The sequence below is a fragment of the Alosa alosa genome, chromosome 16 (genome assembly GCF_017589495.1).
Source record: "Alosa alosa isolate M-15738 ecotype Scorff River chromosome 16, AALO_Geno_1.1, whole genome shotgun sequence".
In the NCBI taxonomy this organism is placed as follows: Eukaryota; Metazoa; Chordata; class Actinopteri; order Clupeiformes; family Clupeidae; genus Alosa; species Alosa alosa.
Window position 1 is genome coordinate 22,645,560 of NC_063204.1, and position 15,778 is coordinate 22,661,337.

At 42.1% G+C, this 15,778-nt stretch overlaps 2 protein-coding genes across 4 annotated transcripts; one reads left to right on the forward strand and one right to left on the reverse strand.

Moving 5' to 3' along the window:
- Positions 1 to 44: 44 nt before the first annotated feature.
- Positions 45 to 7,387, reverse strand: pdss1 (prenyl (decaprenyl) diphosphate synthase, subunit 1). Of its 2 annotated transcripts, XM_048266233.1 has the most exons (11): positions 7,235 to 7,387; positions 6,509 to 6,567; positions 6,288 to 6,420; positions 5,940 to 6,070; positions 5,537 to 5,678; positions 4,929 to 5,040; positions 4,425 to 4,534; positions 4,241 to 4,321; positions 2,145 to 2,258; positions 1,218 to 1,298; positions 45 to 789 (listed from the first exon to the last, which is right to left on the reverse strand). In XM_048266233.1, the coding sequence occupies exons 1-11, from the start codon at positions 7,385 to 7,387 to the stop codon at positions 649 to 651; spliced, it is 1,257 nt and encodes a 418-aa protein (XP_048122190.1). In that variant the 3' UTR covers positions 45 to 648. The 2 variants fall into 2 exon arrangements, with proteins under 2 accessions (XP_048122190.1, XP_048122191.1); XM_048266234.1 differs by lacking the exons at positions 45 to 789; positions 1,218 to 1,298 and adding an exon at positions 1,726 to 1,985.
- Positions 7,388 to 7,465: 78 nt separating this feature from the next.
- LOC125309369 (protein adenylyltransferase SelO-like) lies at positions 7,466 to 15,342 on the forward strand. 2 transcript variants are annotated; one of them, XM_048266230.1, is made up of 20 exons: positions 7,466 to 7,537; positions 7,717 to 7,824; positions 7,914 to 8,032; positions 8,114 to 8,242; positions 8,340 to 8,404; positions 8,525 to 8,581; positions 8,758 to 8,856; positions 10,244 to 10,311; positions 10,483 to 10,570; positions 10,675 to 10,744; positions 10,866 to 10,938; positions 11,013 to 11,096; positions 11,223 to 11,352; positions 11,506 to 11,550; positions 11,656 to 11,740; positions 12,003 to 12,095; positions 12,476 to 12,555; positions 13,158 to 13,198; positions 13,531 to 13,610; positions 14,389 to 15,342. In XM_048266230.1, exons 2-20 carry the CDS (start codon positions 7,821 to 7,823, stop codon positions 14,509 to 14,511), a joined length of 1,533 nt encoding a protein of 510 aa, XP_048122187.1. In that variant the 5' UTR covers positions 7,466 to 7,537; positions 7,717 to 7,820; the 3' UTR covers positions 14,512 to 15,342. The 2 variants fall into 2 exon arrangements, with proteins under 2 accessions (XP_048122187.1, XP_048122186.1); XM_048266229.1 differs by having other exon boundaries at positions 7,485 to 7,824.
- Positions 15,343 to 15,778: the final 436 nt, after the last annotated feature.

The window sequence follows — 15,778 nt, forward strand, 5'->3', positions numbered from 1 at the left end:
TCAACGTGTGATGACTGAGGACCACAGTAGGGACGAGATGAAGCTTAACTTAAAAAATATTGTTTATTTTTTTGTGTACATAAGGCCTTGGTGGTTGTTGTTGAGCACTTACAGACGAAGCACATATGAAACAACATCCTCCGTCAGACTTATTCTTCATGATGACAGTTTGGCCTTTTCTGTTTGTTTGGTTGTGGTGTGGACGGATATTGGGGCGACAGGCAACATGTCCACACACACAAATAAGCTCAAGTGTACACACACACTTTATCAGGGTGATACCTCAACTTGTCACATTTGGAATTACAAATGAACTTTAAAAACACAGATCCTACCCCCATCCCTTCCTATATGGCTGTACACCAAGACGGTTATGAGCATTGATGGGAGCAGACATCTGCTAATACAGTACAGTAACAAGCATACAATTGTCAGCAGTGTAAATAAATCTCATTCATTTTGCTCTCTCTGAACCTTTTTTGTTTTTTTAAGTGTTTCAGGAAGGAACCCTCTGGTAATGTAGCCACTACACCTCCATCTTCTCTCCTCTCCCTTTCCCCTTTGGCCTCTTGCGGTTCCCTAGAGGTATAGCTGCCTGGAAGGGCGCCCAGTGTTTGGAGATGGTAGTCAAGGTGGGGCGCCTAGGGATCACTTGTCTCGGGTCAGGACCAGCTCGGTGAGACGGATGAGGGCGTCGCGCTCGGGCGAAGGTTGCAGACGACTGATCTGCCTGATGGCCTCCTGGCAGTAGTGCTGGGCGAGGTAGTTTGTCTGCTTCACGCCATCACTCTGAGGGACAAGGGAGAGAGAGAGAAAAAATGAGACTGAAATAGGTCATGCAAGGTGAAAATAATGCAAAATGAGGGCTTAAAATAAGGAAAATGTCCGTTACGTATAATTATCTTTTTTCCATACTTTACGTATAAAGTAAGGAAAAAAGCTGTTACGTATAATTATCGATTTTCAAGACTTAAAAAGGCCCAGCTTACATCTGAAACCTGGCTTTGTGAATATGAACGTTAAGCTCTGCATATTTAATACTGTAAAGGTAAATAAAGCAAATGAGGTCATTGATGAGACATAGACAGCATACATCAGGGGCTTGCACTGTACTTTTCTGTAACCGCTGACGACATCGCCATCTTATTACTTAAGACACAAAATGAAGGTGATAAAGACAACATTTTTGTGCAAGCTAGACAGCCCTTGGCTCTTACCTCCATGACGTACTGCCAGGCACGGTCCACATCCCCACTGGTGCTAAACCGCCTCATGATCATGGCATGGAGTTCAGGGAACTGGAAGGAGGACAGAGAGTGCCCACACTGTCACATGCTCGTTACCTTACAGCTGTGTGCACTAACTCTAAGCCATGTGCTCAGACGCTGTTCCAAACACGTAGGCCGACTGGACACTCTGCCCTCACAGAGCACATGACTGAAAATAGGAATGTGGACCACAGCCAGACACACAGAGGGTTTCCTCTGTGTGTAAAGGTCGCTGGCCATTTAACCTTTAAACTTTGCCAATTCAATTCAAGCTCTTGGTCACTTAATACTAAGGTAGTGTTAATGAGGATAGCTCCTAGATTGTAAACTGCATGTTTATATATCTTAAAATTGTTTCATTAACGAAGCAGACATATATTTTGTATGTGTTTAATACCCGTTGTATTAAAGGTGCAGTCAGCGATTGTGCAGGAAGTCGCGTTCGTTTATGTTTATATTTAAATTTGTTAGCAGATGCAGTTGTCCAAAACAACATACATTATATTTCAACCAAGGACCAAACGAAACACGCCAGAGAGTATGCTCACTCCTACCTTCAGTATTCCCAGAGAAACTCCAAGTAGGGTTTTGTTTTTGTTTGGGGGACATGCTGTCCCCACTTTGTTTCCAGTTTTCGGAGCCTGGGCTGCCTACAGAGACTGTTTTTTTACAGTGTACTCACAGAATGGACAGCTAGCAGTCGTGAAGAGATGATTGCTGAATGTGACACACAATGTTATGGGCTTGAAATCATGTATGATCGGTGACTGCACCTTTAAAGGCATCAACTTTGAAAACGTAAGACCCCCCCCCCCCCCATCATCCTCTGTACAATTTAACTAAATTGAAACCAGATTGATTCCAGTGGCTGCTCACCTGCTGACAGGCGAATAAGACGGGCCCAGTGGCCAGGCCAAGCCTGAGGTCTGCTGCGGAGGGCTTGCCCAGGTGGTTGGCAGAAGATGTGAAGTCCAGCACATCATCTACCAGCTGAAAGAGGCAGAGGTGGCAAGGCATTCAGACCTTGATGGCAAACAGTCATGTTCAGTTTCTTGATTCGGTGTGTGCCAAGTTTGGGGTATATTGTAGAGAGTTTGAGGTATGTGGACATTTTTGGAAGTATGTGGAATTGTGAGTGTGTGAGAGAGATCAAGCTATAACAGCTATACACAATCTCTTCTGCTTATGTGGGCCTGTTATTCAGTCTCCTGAATTAAACATAAGCCATTAAAATGGATGATTGCATGTTGTGATGCTATTTAAAGTGTATTAAGAAACTTAAGAAAGCTTCTCTCAACCCTGCTCAAGTCGAAAACTACCGCCCTGTCTCACTCCTGCCTTTCCTATCCAAAGGCATTGAACGAGCAGTCTCCAAACAGGTCTCTGACTTCCTTTCACAGAACAACCTTCTGGATCCAAATCAGTCTGGGTTCAAAGCGGCCACTCTACCGGCTTGGCTCTGCTGTCTGTAACAGAAGCCTTAAAAGAAGCCAGGGCTGACCGCCGGTCATCAGTACTCATTCTGCTTGACCTATCGGCTGCCTTTGACACGGTTAATCACCGCATCCTTCTCGCTATACTTGCTAACATGGGAATCTCCGATTCTGCTCTCTCCTGGTTTGAATCCTACCTCACAGGCCGCTCGTTTAACGCATCATGGCTTGGTCAGCTATCTCCACCTCACCATCTCACCACAGGGGTCCCCCAGGGCTCAGTGCTGGGCCCCCTTCTCTTTGCTATCTACACCACCTCCTTGGGACAGATTATCCGTTCGCATGGCTTCTCATACCACTGCTATGCAGACGACACACAGCTCTATCTGTCCTTTCCCCCTGATGACCCCTTAGTTTCAGCACGGATCTCGGATTGCCTCTCAGGCATAGCTACATGGATGAAGGCACACCACCTCCAGCTGAACCTCTCAAAGACTGAACTGCTGGTCCTCCCAGCTAAACCTACCATACACCACAACATCAACATCAAATTTGACTCCCTGTCTGTTTCACCTACCAGGACTGCAAGAAATCTAGGAGTTGTTCTCGACAACCAACCAACTAAACTTCTCAGATCATGTTGCCTCAGTCGCCCGGTCATGCCATTTCGCACTCTACAACATACGGAAAATCAGGACTTACTTGACTCAAGATGCTACCCAACTTCTGGTTCAGGCAAGTCATCTCACGACTCGACTACTGCAACGCCCTCCTGACAGGTCTCCCAGCCTGCGCAGTGAAACCACTTCAGATGATCCAGAACGCGGCGGCGCGCCTGGTCTACAACCAACCCAAAAGGGCACGTTACCCCGCTGCTCATCCAGCTGCACTGGCTACCTATGGCGGCCCGCATCAAATTCAAGGCTCTAACGCTTGCCTACAAAGTAGTCTCTGGTTCTGCTCCCACCTACTTGAATGCACTCATACAGACATACGCTACCTCCAGACCGCTAAGGCCCTCAGATCTAACGACGCCTAGCTCTACCACCAGTACGCTCAGGCCAATCCAAACTTTTTCTCATCTGTTGTTCCTTGTTGGTGGAACACACTGCCAGTTCCTACAAGGGCAGGGACATCCCTCTCCATTTTCAAAAAACTCCTGAAGACCCAGCTCTTTAGAGAACATCTCCTCTCATAGCAACACTTACAACAAGTCTTGCTGATGCTAGCACTCACCAGCCATCTTAAACTGACACATAACTGTTAAAAGCTGCACTCACTGATGCACTTATTTTTACTGAACTCTAATGTTTTTTAAATTGTCCTAGAATTGTTGAGAATTGCTCCAAAACTTAAACTGTTTACCATGTTGTTAGTCGCTTTGGCTAAAAAAGCGTCAGCCAAATGTAATGTAATGTAATGTAATGTAATGTAATGTAATGTATTGTATTACACACAATAAAATCTGTTAATAATTTATTATCTGAAATTATTCAGGAACCACATGCACTTATGACAGAAACAGGAACAGTGCCACACCTGAAATGCAATGCCGACGTTCCTGCCATACTGGAACGCTATCTCGTGGACTTCAGGGTCGGAGTTCACTAAAATTGAAACCTGGAGAAGTGGGAAAGAGAAAACGCAGGCAAACACGCTCAGTGGCTCTCTTTCACAGGACAGCTTCACCGCCAACCTTACAAATGAGACAGAACGTACATACTGCTTTACAACTGTTGGCGATGAGGCTCGCCGTCTTCTTGAATGTTTTCTCGAGGTAGTGCTTAAATCTCTCATTTTCATTCTCCTTAGAACCCAGCTGCATGAACTCGCCTGGAATAGCAGATCAGAAAAAAGGATTCGGTTCAGTATGTGCAGTATGACGCAGGAACTTCTCTCAGATATTACTATGATTACGAATAACACATTATCAGCAAAAGGAGACACCACCCTTTTTGATCAGGGTTGTAAAAGTGAACAGCCAAACATCTTAGTATGTCTATGTTTAACTTCCCAGGAATCACTTGGACTCTTACATCCCTCAACTGACTGATGACACAATGGGTGGATTTCAAGTTCAGAATCAGTAGCCTTGTAATTTTTGTAAAGTCCTCCTTCAATATAAATGTTTTATGTCATAACTTTATGGCTGGCAGCCTAGATTCTGATCATTCTTCTGTGTTTTAAATGGCTCACCAACTGAGCTTGTCTTCTCCGTCCTGCTTACCTCTGACCAGATCCTCAATGACCTGTGCCAGCACCGACACCACGGTATTGTTGCCAATCCGTGCCAGTGCCATAGAGGCTACCGAGAGGATGAAATCTCCGGCCAGGATCGCCTGCAGAGAACATAATTTCAAGAGTAAGAGGCTGCAGTTGTCACCTGCACAAGTTAACAATGCTGATGCAATATGAAGAGGCTAACATGTTTGACCAGAAGGCTTAAGGACCAATCCTTCAGGGATTACCAGTCAAACGTGAAGCTGCGGTCTCACACAATGCAACTGGTCAGTGCTAGTATAGTTCAGCTGCTTAAGCCAGGTATGAACACCTACAAGGCCAGGGTTGGATTCCCACAGGAAGCACATATGTCTGTGCTAACTCTTTTCATAAGCACTGTGAAATGTACTGGCCGCTTGAGTACAATTGAGTTTTACTGTATTAACTCTGTTTTCATAAGCATTGTGAAATGTTTTGGCAGCCTGAGTATAACAGTGTTTTGCTGAAGACTAAACCTGGCACAGCGATCAGCTGACTAGCTGCTGCCTTGAAAGTTACGACCCCTTGTGAGCCTCACGAGGTGACAAGTTTGCTGGTAGGCTAAGCAAGGCTCACCTTCTTCTCCCCCCACATCTCATTGATAGTGGTCTTCCCCCTGCGCTTGTCAGAGCCATCAATGACATCGTCGTGCACCAGGCTGGCAGTATGGATCATCTCGGAGATCATGGCTATGGAGCGCTGCGCTGGTAGAAGTTCCCTATGAGCGAGAACAAAACAAGAGCACATCATCTAGACCGTTACTGATAGAGCTAACGATGTACATTATAGCAATCTTTCTGTGCTCACCTTTTCATTTACATTATTTTGCACTTTTATTATTATTTCTCAAGGGCAATATCACATCTGATTAATGATCACTTAAGACAATTCAAATCCAGTATAGACTATGTAGACAGTTTAATTAGCAAATGCATGCAGTTTTACCCAACATTAATAGAGCTCTGTACTAATGACCTACCCGGCTCTGTTGCTGTGGATGTTACAGGCCCGGGCCATTAGCACCACGATCATTGGTCGAAAGGCTTTGCCTTTGCCATCAAAATAATAATCACATAGTGACTTCAGCTCTGTCGTAGAGACAAAAAGCTCCTGCAACATGAATAGAAAAGAGTGGGTCAGAGACAGCTTGACAGCAAGTATTGTACATTGTGGTGCAGGTTGATTGCCATTATAACAATTGATAAGTCATAACAATGACATTTTACATATGTATGCAGTCCGGACAGTGTTTAATTAGTTTAAAACAAATAGTTAATTGATGGACAGCAATTGCTTTTGTATATTTCATATTCAAAACATGCCATACCTTTTTAATATCCTCATATATGTTTTTCAAGTCATTCTGAGCCAGAGTGAAGGGCTCTTTTAATTTGGCGTCACTGTGTATCCTTCTGCAACAGCATGCTCTTGGTGTGTAGTACAGCAATGGAGATTTGTGCCTATAAGGAGTGTAGTTAGTACACTGGTGTCAAAAGGTCATTGATTTCATTGAACTGAAAATATGCAGAAATCTGTTAATGGTCATACCTTGATAGAATGTTTGATGTAACTGAATTTAAAAACACAGGCCTGCCTGGAATCTGTTCCTGCAAAAACACCACACCCCGCCCATCATTACTACATTAATTGAAGCACTGAATGTAAAACAAAACAAACAGTTCCATGATCAGATGACGTATGTTTTCTCAGGGAGGTTGGTAACTGTTAACGTTATCACAACTGAAAAGCAAACAAGTTATCAATTAAATGCAGTATTTGATTCCACTGTGTGAAGGACATAAGGTAACGTTCGTTCTGTCTACCTGTGGAGTGATGTTTAACATTAGGCGTTCGTAGCGTGCAGAAGGCTGGCTAGCGAGCCAACGTTACCGGTAAGATGACTGCTTCTAAAGTTACTCCACATCAATGACAAGCATACTTGACCTCTAACTGCCATTAGTTAAAAGTGCATTAGCTAAGCTAAACAGTTACTTTAGTTATCTTGGCTATACAGCTAGTAGGCAACATATTCGCTCGTCAAAGAAAGTCTCATTCTCGACAAATTCGTCAAGTGGCAACGCTCCATGGATGCAACTGAAAGGCTTCAGAGAAAATCACTACATCCTGAAATATAGTGAGACCTAACGTTAGCTAATTCATTCAAACTGTATGGGCAGTGCAGGAAGCAGATTGCATACCATCACCATGACCTTCTTGGGGTTGACATGCTCAACTAGCTAGCTATCTCTGAGCATAGCTACTAGCCATTATTACCTGATTAGCTACGCCCCCTAAAGTGTCGGTCCTCCTTATCGATGAGGCAGCAATCGACATGGGTCTTCCATTGGTTCCGCAAAATAATTCAAGTAAACTAATGCCGGTAGACCCTGCATTCCTCCTCCAACACTGCCTCCATGGTATCGCCATGTTCCTCCGGCACTGACATGCATTCCCAGACAGGTTATTACAAAACGTTCCGCAGGAACCGGAACCGCTAAAGTGACGATTACACTGATGTCACGAAAGAAGCAGGAAGTCATGACTAAAGTGAATCGCTGGACTTGCCTCAAGTTCAAGGTAAAGATGTGGGAAGATGTCCCAGAAGAAAATAAACTCTAACAAAACCATCTGCAGACTGACTGAGCATAAGATGAAAAGTAGACGACTCGCTCTGCTCGCATGGAAAATGGACATTACAGTAGACTTATTTCTGGTGGCACTTGCAAACTGTTTTCTGTTATGCTTGAACTGTTCAGACTTCTGTGGAAATGATAGATGGCGACTTTACTCACGCAATGCCAGCAGTTCTTGCTTTAGTGAAAGGAGACACAACATTCCTACACTGTCATGCAAAAAGCTGATGGGTAATATGATTCACACACCTGCAGCAACAATATGTGTAGCCTATGTTGTGTGATTGTAATTGGCTAAAGTTCTTCCTTTTCATTTACAGAGGCATTCCCAACAGATGAAATCGATGTCAACTACATACGCACTGTAAAAAGATGTGTTTTTTCACAGTCATATCCCACTCCCCTGAAAGGCCCTCTAAAGTTAGCAGCTGTCTCAAAGGTAATTAACCTGTGAAGAAGAAAAAACGAAAAAGCCTGACAAGTTGTCTCACAAACTGTGTTTATGACCTCTTGCCTTCAGGACGTGCTTGAAAGTGTTTTGGATGTTGATGTGTCTGTATCACTCTCGGAGGACTTTGTGTTGTACTTCAGTGGGGGCAAACTCTTCACTGGCTCAGTCCCCCTTGCCCACAGATATGGAGGACACCAGGTAGGCTATTAATCCCCATGCATGCACTACAAAGACATTAGGGTTGTAGATGAATGGATGCCCCAAGTTTTGTTAATGACTTTATCTGCTCTTGAAGTTTGGCTACTGGGCAGGTCAACTTGGGGATGGAAGAGCTCATTTGCTGGGTCAATACACAAACAGGTCAGTTGCAACATCACTGCATCACCACTTAAAACCACCCTTGCTGTTGGGCTGAATTTGTAAGCATCAAGTGAAAGCACTGCAGTAGCCTGTCACAAATTGAATCAATAACTGTTTCAGGAAGGGTGAGACATGGGAACTTCAGCTGAAAGGGTCTGGAAAGACACCCTATTCACGGTAATTGAAGCGTGTGTTGGCATACCTAACAACAGAACATAACTTTCATGTCATTCTGTGTTATGAACTTTCAGTGCTGCTAATCTCAGTTTTTACTGGCCTCTAATATGTTTAAATATGCTTTCCGATTGTACATGCTTCTCATTTTCAGTTGATCGCTCTGATCTGTGCCGTAGGTCTGGAGATGGGCGGGCAGTTGTGCGCTCCTCTGTTAGAGAGTTCCTCTGCAGTGAGGCCATGCATCACCTGGGGGTGCCCACCTCCAGAGCTGCCAGGTAAGCTGTTTATCTCCAGACAGGCAGTCAGGATATCACAGTTTTACTTTTTACTTAAAGATAGATATCAGTGCTTGTTTCCCAACCCCTTAATCAAAATGTTGATCAAAAAGGATAACAGCAGTGCTTATTACAGTAGTGTAAAGTGAGATTCAGGAGATACCTTAAGCGTATTGGATTCAGAACTTATGATTTTTATATTCATAAGTGGTTTATGCCCTGATGTTTCTGTTATGTGTTCTTCCACATATGAGATGACTCTTGTTATTTCATTCTGTTACTGTACTGTCCCTGTGTATATCTGGGTGTGACTATGTATTTAGAGATAATAGGGAATATTATGGATTTACAGTGTTTCACTGTTCTGCATGGCTGCGTCAGTAGCTATCTGCTTCAGGTTGCCACTAATCAGAGTCTGATTCAGTGTAGTCCACGTGATATGGGATGACCAACGTCATCTCCTGTCAGCCTGGAAGAATACTTAAACCCATAACTATTTCCTTGTCTAGTTAGAGCAGCTGGTGGATCTTTAGGTGACGTCATGCTGTCTCTCCTTTGATACACATTATTATAAATAAAACTCATACCATTGGTCTGACTAGGTATCAAAATTACCATCAACCTGTTTAGTGGGGGATGACTGATGACTGATTGTGAAATTCTGGGGTAATACCGATACCAGTGTTTAGAATATTAATTTGGCCAATACCAATACTTGCTTGTTTACTTCATTATTGTTGTTAAGGTAAGGAAACAAAAAATATTCATTCAAAGTCGTTCAGGCCTTCATAGCACTATCTCTGAGTGGCCCAGTCTGCGCATAAGACAACATTCAGCTTGTGTGGACTTGACTACGTAGGTTCCATCATAGAGTCTGCTTGCCTCTCTGTCTTTTTTAAATCTGCCAATGCTCCTCTACTGTTCTTGTGATATTTGCTTACACTCACGTTTTCTCTTCAGTTTACTTTAATCCAGCTGGCCTCTGCTGAATCCATTTCAGACATATGGGTTTAGCTCATAATTCAGGGGGAAACTAAAACAGTCATGGAATCTGAATAGCATGAGGCCAGGAAGAGAAGGTGCAGAGTGGATGGCTAATATCAACACTGTAGTAGAGTAGCTGCCATGAGACGTGTGAAAGTGCTGAGGTCTAGCAGAAGGAGTTGTTGTTTATGTTGCCCTGGGTATCCAACTGAAGAGAACAGGGCCCATGATCATTATCCATTTACTGAGTCAAATTATGAAAGGACTTTTGGTAAGTTAGGTTTAGTTTGAAGAGATTAAAAGTGTGTCTGTCAAATCTTCAAAATCCCTCTTTTATTCTTGGGAAGAAGTCATGTTGTTATCTGTGTTTTGTACTTTAAGCTTGTGTTTTATTGATTCACAGCCTCATAGTAAGTGAGGAGCCAGTCTGGAGGGACCCGTTTTATAATGGCAGTGCACAAAAGGAGAGAGGTGAGGTCAAAGTTCATATTAAACTGTAATGCTATGGTATGATATTATTGTATTCCATGATAGTGTGGTATATACAGTAGTATAGTACACATGTAATAGACTGAAATAAAAATGTATTTTTGCTTGGTTAAAGTTGACTTGGCTTAAAGCTTCTGTGTTCTGTTTTTGCAGGAGCAGTGGTTCTGCGTTTAGCCAGGTCTTGGTTCCGTATAGGGTCCCTTGAGATCCTGACTCGCTCTGGAGAACTGGATCTCCTTAGGTCTGATTGGCCATAATATCCTCTGGGCAAATGCAATCAGTATCAATCCTCAGTGTAGCAAAATGAAAATTTATTGTACAAAGACCTTTTGCATTTTACCACAGAAAAGTATTGGACTTTGTCATTGAGGAACATTTTACAACTATTCAAACAGATGACCTAGACAAATATGTGGTAAGTGCTTATACATCACACAATTGTGCAATACAATACTTTTTAATATATTTTGTCTAGGGACATTTGAAATGGCAACTGGGACATACAACTTAGTTTTCTTTGTTCTATGTTCTGACAGGCTTTGTTCTCTACAGTTGTAAAAGAAACTGCTCATCTGATAGCTCAGTGGATGTCTGTCGGATTTGCACATGGTAAGCATATTCATGTTTATACGTGTTTTACACGTCATAAGGCCTATCAGTCATGTCATTTCCTTTTTTTAAAGGTGTGGGGAATACAGACAATTTCAGTCTTCTGTCTATCACCATAGATTATGGACCATTTGGATTCATGGAGGCCTATAATCCAAGTAAATTCCGCTGTGCATCTCTCTAAAATCTATGCTAGTAATCATTCCATTTCATGTTTCTTAGTTGAGTTATGTCCATTATTATTTTCAAGTTTTCAGTGACCCTATTCTATGGTTTGCCTTCAGATTTTGTACCTAACACCTCAGATGATGAGGGGCGATATAGTATTGGAGCTCAGGCAAATATGGGCCTTTTCAATCTGGAGAAACTTCTGGAAGCTCTGTATCCTGTACTCAATCCCAACCAGCAGTCATGGTGAGCTCCTGCTAATTCCTCATGGAATATTGGATGCCGTGTTTTTGTTTTGGCTTGAATGATCCTAAAACATAAATAACACTAAATACATGACAGACAGTGTTTGGAGCTGATTTGTACGATCATGACTGACTATGTCTGTTACTGTTGCAGGGCTAAACATATATTAAAAGGCTTCCCCCAGATATATCAGAAACGGTACTTTATTTTTAAATCGTAAGGAATTGCCATTTGAAATGTTTGACATTACAAAGTTTTGTGCTTGGCCCTTGTCTGTCTGACCTTTGTATATTTCTTCTCTAGATTTCAGGAGTTGTTCAAAGCCAAGCTTGGTCTAGAAGGAGAGGAAGAGAGTGATGATGGATATCTAATAGCATTCCTTCTAAAGGCAAGTGGCCACACCAAACCATGAAAGCAGAGTGCTGGCTTACATAAAACACAACAATGTCAGGCGTGTAGGGTATGATGACTTGTGTAGCATATGCTTCCTTGTTTTTAAAATAAATTTCACTCTTAGAAAAGTCTGTGATTTTGTGTTATACAGGGGCTGGTTGTAAGAGTGGCATAATAATCTGCTGTAAAGTTAAGTAGTGTTCCAGTTGTGGCAGTTTGTGTTTGGTATGTTCGTGCTGATCAGGGCTTGTCTCCAGATGATGGAGGACACTGGTGCAGACTTCAGCATGACCTTCAGACATCTAAGTGAAGTTTCAGCCCAGCAGCTCCACAGCAGGAGCATCCCAAAGGTAATCACCCCATAGACAATAACACTAAAGTGCCCTCTCATAACCGTTGCACTGCACTTACTCTCTCATAAGCACTGCATACTAATGAATATGTTTAATCAGTTCATTTGCATAGAATATAAAGTGTCAGACAGATTTACTGATAGTAAGGAAGTTTCCGTAGGCTATTCACCAGGACTGGGAGCAAATAGGTTCTTCATTTTGCACCTTTTGTGCATCTTTTGAGTACCACATAAGCATGAGAGCTTTACTGAAAGCCCTGAGATAAAAGTATGGGGATCCTGTATATCCATAAAGGAGCTGAAGAGGATATGGATTTGCAGAACACTGCAGCCATTGCATTGTGTTTAGTTGAGATTGTGTTCTTTGTCTTGTCATAGGCAATGTGGGCTTTGCAAGACCTCTCTGATCATGAGTACTTCTCTGAATGGGTGAACATGTACCTGCCAAGGCTCCAACGGTAACATTGCAGTTAATTTGCAAACCCTTTTTGTACATGTTTATTTTATGCTTTCATATTATATAGCCATTAGCGTTCTAGACTTGATTCACAGGCTGGAAATGGGACTTTCATTCTAAAGACTATTTTTTTATTATTATTATTATTTTTTTGAAGATTCTTATGTAGTTCGTTAGCACATAATGCCTCAAACGATGCCTTGTTGAATTTAACAGCTATTTGTGAGGCCCTGTGAAATAATCAGACTGCAAAGCAGTCATTTGCTTTGTATGTGTATTGGCTATGATAAAGCACAGCACCTCTGAACCAAGATGGTGAGTGGTAGTTCAGGGGGTCAGGTAAAGTTCCATGGAGAGAGTGTGCCATGTTCTTGCGAAATCACTTGAGGCTTTATAGAACCCCACTGTTCTGATGATAACATCTTCAGCGCTTTTCAGTCAGTGTTTTTTTTTGTTGTGTGTTTGTGTGTGCCTACACGGGTCATTTGAGCCAAGCTCCCTTTGGAAGCTCTTGGGCCTCTGAGGGATGATGACTTCCCCAGCTGAGGTCAGGCTACACACTGACCCTAACTGTGCTCTCTCTCTCTCGCTGTTCTCTGCCAGGGCACACCGTTCAGACGAGGTTCGCCAGCACCAGATGAGAGGTGAGTGTTCAGCGTGATACCGAAGTTGTGTTTGCACAAGCCCCAGGGGCTGGAACAGGATGGGAAGAACCGTAAACTGCGCCAGAGAGTGAAGGAACATGCAGTACTACTTGCATTTTTTATCATGATGGAATCTGAATCTGTGAATGTGTGTTAGATGATTAGATCAGTGTGAGATTAAGTACCGGTAGCTATGGTTGGCATGTTTGCCTCATCATGCCACATTGGCCTTATGAACAATGTGGACTGTTTTTATAGCATTGTAACATTTTGTTGGTTAGATCTGATTTGTTGTTCAGTGCTGTTGTTTGATGTTGGGTTTTGTATTGCAGGGGTCAATCCTAGGTATGTCTTAAGGAATTGGATGGCAGAGTCTGCTATTCGGAAAGCAGAGAAGGATGATTTCTCTGAGGTAATATTTTATTTTTATGCTTCCTGTCAGATACCTCTTGCAGTGGGTTGTTGACAGTGTATTGTTTTGCAATTGCAAGCACTGCACCAACCTCATGCATTAATGTAAACCATGCAATGCATTTCGAGTAGCACAATTCAAAGCATATACACTGCTCAAAAAAATTAAGCGAACACTTACAGTTTTCCACAATTCTTAAAACACATTTTTTGAAACCTTCCACCCTTTTCTCCATTCTCAAACTATTCACAGAATGTCTGACAGTTCTTAAACACTCGCCTGAAAAGTTTTACTTGTACTCAGAACCAAACAGTGTCAGAGTACCGATCCAGTGTATGATTGAAGTGTTCCCTTAGTTTTTTTTTAACAGTATACATAAAAATGTTGGAAATAAAAAAAAAATGAACTGAGAGTTGCTTGATTTATGACTAAACATACCCTGGCAAAGCTGGATAGGTTGGCTTTTCCTGTGTTGGCTTTGATATGTTATTTCCTTTCATGGTAATTGATCTGATAAAACTCCAGTTGTGTTTGCTTTTTCCATTCCATTTGAAATAATAATTATGGAAATGGGAATTTTCTCTTTCCAAAACATTTGAATATTTATTGAACATTACAAAGGAAACCGCTTCTCTCAAGTCTCTCAGTGCTATCAGAATGATATTGGCCATCATCAGGAGTATAATTTGGTTCCAGCTTTTCACTGAACTCATCATGTGCCTTGAGTGTAACTGTACCCTCCTGTGTTTGTATATTGACGTCACCATAACCCATGCAGGTGATGTTGCTGCAGGACGTCCTGTCCAGGCCTTACGTGGAGCATCCCCAGGCCGAGGAGCGAGGCTACGCCAGCCCACCTCCTCACTGGGCAAAGGGGCTGAAGGTCAGCTGCTCCTCCTGATGGACGTTACAAGGTCAAAGATTAAAAAGCACCTCTTTACCCAGGATGAACTGTTATAGCCCACTAAGGAATATCAGTCAGTACTACTATATCAAGCAAGTCTTTGGGGAAATGAAAGGTCAGATGGACATATGCTAGTTCACCTCACATAATCACACTTCCTTTATTTTTTACGTCACTCTCAGGTCTTATTCACAAATAAGCATGTGTTATTGCAGGTTAAAGATACCATGATTCACCGTTCATGACAGTGCTGTTCCTCCATACGCCATAGGTGTCATGAACGGTGACACCATGAGGGGCGGTTGTGGTGTAGTGGTTAGCCTGAAAAGTTGTGGGTTCAATTCCCGGCTTCCACAGTTGTGCCCTTGAGCAAGGCATTTAACCCCAAGTTGCTCCGGGGACAATGTAATCCCTTCTAATGTAATTGACATGTGTAAATCACTATGGATTAAAAGTATAGCTAAATGAATAAATTATGAATAATGACACATAGTATGCATTATATTGCCAACAATGGTCAGTGCATATTCTAACCACTTTCAGTGGTCTGTCAGATCATTGAAACATGATGTTGTAGCCTTAATGCTGGTTTTACCTTTTATTTTGGGAACATGTGAGGGTCATATACAGTTTCTTTTTATTTTGGCATCAGAATAAAATATGTGAGTTTGTAAAAGTCATTTTTGTTTGGAATCCCCCCAGAAAATAAATTACATATTTCCCAGGAAAAATATTCTTTCTTATGCATCAAATAAGGTGCAAAATGAATACAACATATAGCCAAGACATTCACACATTTAGAAATAATGATTTCAATATAAAAATTTACTTTCGTCAAAGATTCTTCCATTTATATATTAGAGCACTTAACACACTTTGCAGCATGACTCATTGTCTGGTTCCTTATGGAATATCTCCTACATAATCTGGAGCAATGCTTTGGGTCTCTGGCTTGTTTTAGGATAAAATTGGCTCCAGTCAGGTACCATCATGGCATGACGGTGGAGTTATGGTAAAAATGGCATCATTGACCTTCCTGGTTAAAGATTCTTTTTAGTCTGTAGAAATGAAATACTTCATAACCACCAACACCTTAGATAATCATACTTCCTCTACTCTGCTTAAGAGATGTTCTGTGTTTCACAAAGTTTCTTTGTGATCCAAACACGTCAACCTACAGTAGATATGTCAGTTTACAACATACTGTAATTTAAATCATCTTCCACCAAGTATATCTTTCCTTTTGCTTGTTTTAGTCTTTTCC

Bases quoted from the DNA above. Each gene is read 5' to 3' on its own strand.
- pdss1 (XM_048266233.1), bottom strand. From the start codon at position 7,387: ATGGCGATACCATGGAGGCAGTGTTGGAGGAGGAATGCAGGGTCTACC. The intron at 5,679-5,939 runs GTAGGTCATTAG...TCTCGCTCATAG, and splicing joins ATCCACAGCAACAGAGCCGG to GGAACTTCTACCAGCGCAGC. The intron at 4,535-4,928 runs GTAAGCAGGACG...CTGCTATTCCAG, and splicing joins CATTGAGGATCTGGTCAGAG to GCGAGTTCATGCAGCTGGGT.
- LOC125309369 (XM_048266229.1), top strand. From the start codon at position 7,554: ATGTCCCAGAAGAAAATAAACTCTAACAAAACCATCTGCAGACTGACT. The intron at 8,857-10,243 runs GTAAGCTGTTTA...ATTGATTCACAG, and splicing joins CCCACCTCCAGAGCTGCCAG to CCTCATAGTAAGTGAGGAGC. The intron at 10,571-10,674 runs GTCTGATTGGCC...ATTTTACCACAG, and splicing joins GGAGAACTGGATCTCCTTAG to AAAAGTATTGGACTTTGTCA.